The sequence below is a fragment of the Nicotiana tomentosiformis genome, chromosome 12, assembly GCF_000390325.3.
Source record: "Nicotiana tomentosiformis chromosome 12, ASM39032v3, whole genome shotgun sequence".
NCBI classification, from domain to species: Eukaryota; Viridiplantae; Streptophyta; class Magnoliopsida; order Solanales; family Solanaceae; genus Nicotiana; species Nicotiana tomentosiformis.
The window spans coordinates 62,466,275-62,470,223 of NC_090823.1; the positions used below are offsets into that span (position 1 = coordinate 62,466,275).

General features: G+C 42.2%; 1 protein-coding gene across 1 annotated transcript; it reads right to left on the reverse strand.

The window, feature by feature from the left end:
* Positions 1 to 2,332: 2,332 nt before the first annotated feature.
* Positions 2,333 to 3,364, reverse strand: LOC138902741 (uncharacterized). The gene has a single exon (XM_070190638.1). The coding sequence runs from the start codon at positions 3,362 to 3,364 to the stop codon at positions 2,333 to 2,335; it is 1,032 nt and encodes a 343-aa protein (XP_070046739.1).
* Between the last annotated feature and the right edge of the window lie 585 nt (positions 3,365 to 3,949).

A 3,949-nucleotide genomic window follows, 5' to 3' on the forward strand; every position in this document is an offset into this window, starting at 1 on the left:
TTGTTTTTCTTTTTGAGTAGTGCGAAGAAGAGATGACATTTTTCTGATGAATGGGAAATGAACCTGTTCAAAGCTGCCAATCTCCCTGTGAGCCTCTGAACTTCTTTTACGTTAGACAATTGGTCCGGGATGTCCTCTATGGCCTTGATTTTGTCAGGATTTACCTTAATTCCCTTTTGTCAGACTAGGAACCCTAAGAACTTACCCCGAAAGCATACTTCTTGGGGTTAAGCTTCATATTATGCTCCCTCAATATGTCGAATGTCTCTTGCAAATGCTTCAGGTGGTCACCTGTATTCAAATACTTAACGAGCATATCGTCTATATATATATTTCCATAGTCTTTCCAATTTATTTTTCGAACATCTTATTCACGAGTCGTTGATAAGTGGCTCCGGCGTTTTTTAACCCGAAGGGCATCATATTGTAACAATATGTACCAAAAATTTGTTATAAACGAAGTCTTTTCCTGGTCTTCTGGGTTCATCTTGATTTGATTGTATCCAGAATAAGAATCGAGGAAACTCATTAACTCGTGCCCTACCATGGCATAAATCATTTGATTGATATTTGGCAATGGGAATGAGTCTTTCGGGCACGCCTTATTAAGGTCCTTATAATCTACGCACATGCAAAATTTATTATTTTCTTAGGAACTACTACTACATTGGGTAACTAGTCCGGATATCTTATCTCTCGGATTGAACCAATATTAAATAAACGGGTTACCTCTTCTTTGACGAATTTAGTCCTTGCTTCAGCAATTTGGCGCTTATTTTGCTTTACCGGAGGTATGTTGGGATCCAAGCTTAACTTATGTACGGCTATCTCCATCGGAATTCCTGTCATATCCTCGTACGACCATGCAAAACAATCAGCATTAATTTTAAGGAATTTGATAAAAGCAGACCTGAGCTCCGGGTTCAATCCTGTTCCCAAATGGAATTTCCTTTCTAGGAATTCTTCGAACAACACAACTTGCTCCAGTTCTTCTGCCGTGTACTTCGTCGCGTCCGTCTCTTCTGGTTCTTAAAAATACCTTGGTACCTGGTATTGTTCCGACTCTTCTATCCCCGGGCTAACTTCATCTGGTTTGGGGGAAGGTGCCGATTTCGATAATTGCAATGCCGCACGTTCCTTTACTTTGCTACTGGAGACTGAAATTGCATTCATCTCCCTTGCTGCCAGTTGATCACACCTTATCTGTTTGATCCCCTCGGGTGTCGGAAATTTTAACAATTGGTGATATGTTGAAGGCACAACTTTCATCTCGTGCAGCCATGGTCTTCCCAAGATGATGTTATACCCCATGTCTCTATCTACCACTTCAAAGAGAGTTGTCTTCATTACTCCCTCAGCGTTCGTGAGCAGCAAAATTTCTCCCCGGGTTGTCATGATTGCAAGGTTGAATCCAGTGTGGAGTTTCGTTGCCGGGATAATGCTTCTGGTGAGTTTAGCTTGCACCAGTACTCTCCATTATATGATATTGGCTGAACTTCCAGGATTTACTAAAACACGTTTAATTTTAAAATCTAACACATTTAAAGAAATTACCAATGCGTCATTGTGTGGTAGCAGTAATCCGTCTGCATCTTTGTCTGTAAATGTGATATCGTCTTCCCGCAACCTTTTACTATGAGTTATCGATACTTTTGTCTTCTTCGCTGCCGAAAAAGGTGACCCCATTCATTTCATTTCCTCTGAAGACCATGTTGATCATTTGGCGTGGGGGTTCCTTTCCTGCTTTCGAAGTTTCTGTATCTCCCTTATTCCGACCATAATTGTTTTTAGCTAGGTCACTCAAGAATTCTCTAAGGTGACCATTCATTAACAGTGTTTCCACTTCTTTCTGGAGGTGTCGGCAGTCCCCAATCCGGTGGCCGTTAGTGCCATGGTATTCACACCATAAATTGGGATCCCTCTGGCTGGGATCAGATTTCATAGGTCTTGGGAATCTTGGCTCTTTGATATTTCTCATGGCTAATACCAACTCCACTACACTGACGTTGAAATTATACTCCGACAACTTTAGGTAAGAAGAATATCGCGACCCCGAGATTTCTCTATCCTGTAGCGATCTATTGTTCAGGCCACGATCGGTCCTTCTATCAATAGTCAACTTGTCTGCTTTTTGGAAGCTCCTGTCACGACCTTTTGTCCACTCGTAGGGCAAACACCGGCCCTTCGAAGTCCGTCTATTTGTGTCAATATCATCTTTCATTTTTTCTCTATTCTTCTCCCGTTCTTTGGTCGACAATGGAAAGCCAACCTAATCGTTTTCGATCCTTATTTTCGACTCGTACCGGTTGTGGACATACGCCCAAGTCGTCGCTTAAAACTCGAGCAGACTTTCCTTCAACTTCCGGGAAGCGTCCGAACTTCTTGGATTAAAACCTTTGGTGAATGCTTCAGCCGCCCATTCATCCGAGACTGTCGGCAGTAACATCCTTTCCTTCTGGAACCGGGTAACGAACTCTAGTAATAATTCGGATTCTCCTTGCGCGATCCTGAATATGTCGGCCTTACAGGCTTGTACCTTTATGGCACCGGCATGAGCTTTGATGAAAGAATCCGCGAGCATCTCAAAGGAATCTATGGAATGCTCGGGCAATAATGAATACCACGTTAAATCTCCCCTCGTGAGAGTCTCACCAAATTCTTTTAGCAACATGGACTCAATTTCGTGAGGAGCCAAATCATTTCCTTTTACTGATGTTGTGCATGTGGTAATGTGCTCTTGTGGATCTGAAGTTCCGTCATACTTTGGCACTTTGGGCATTTTGAACCGCTTTGGGATTAATTCCGGGGCTGCACTCGGTTTATACGGTAATTGAATATACTTCTTCGAGTTTGGGCCTTTTAGTACTGGTGGTGTGCCCGGGATTTGATCCATACGGGTGTTTACTTCCTTCATGAACCGCAAAAGTTCATCCTTGAACGGATCATTCTCGTTGTTGAGGCCAGATCTACTCCCCCCAGCCCCATCGGAGTCAACTTCACCCCTAGGAGTGTTATTATAAACTCTCTCCGTTGTCTGGTTCGCGAGAACATCATGAGGAACTGGATCTCGCATGTTTGCATTATTTGAGGCACCCGATAACGCCTGTTTCAGTTCCGTCATAACCTGATCCTGCCGCGTGAGATGGCCTAGAGTGATTGCCTGCTGCTCTTGCAGGACCCTTACTGCATCCGCCACATGCCCCTCATCAGCATCATCAGGAGTTGCCTCTCGAACCTGTCGAGGGTACCGCCTGTCATGTACCAGTGTGGCGTCGTTCCCCTCATTACAAGTGTCACTGATTGAATCCTCAAAATGAGGTTGTTCCCCTTGAATTTCAGGGTTGCGTGTGTCGTTATCTGCCATTTCTTTTGTGATTTTCTCTAAGACAAAATAATCAAACACGTTAGTAAAAAAAAAGCAAGGATCAATTTAATCGCACGGCTGTCTAGGCTCCACGGTGGGTGCCAAACTGTTTACCCGTAAAACGGTACAATTGAATTTGTTTGTGGTTTCTAGACAAGTGAATTAATTTGATCCAAAAAAGATAATGAAATAACCGATGAAATATGAAATACTTAGCCTTAGAATGTAGATGGAATGACAGAGTTGATGAGTCCTGGAATAGGATTTCCGAGCACAAGAATGATGAGATCAAAAGCGAGAGAATAAAATTATATTAAAATGCTGTATCGAATGTAGTATAAGTTAACTAGAAAATTTGTGTCCTTTACAATGATAACTGAGCTCTCTATTTATAGCTAAGTCTAGTGAAGGAAGTCCTAGGATCATGCCATTTTTTAATGTCAATTTTGAGGGCCATTGATGAAGATGTAACGTTAGACATAAATGCTAAATTTCCTATAACGGGCCATCATCCTTAATACTGCAAAATATTCTGTATTAAATGTTACCGGGCGCAAAGTATTTAATACTCCTTTTATGATCGTT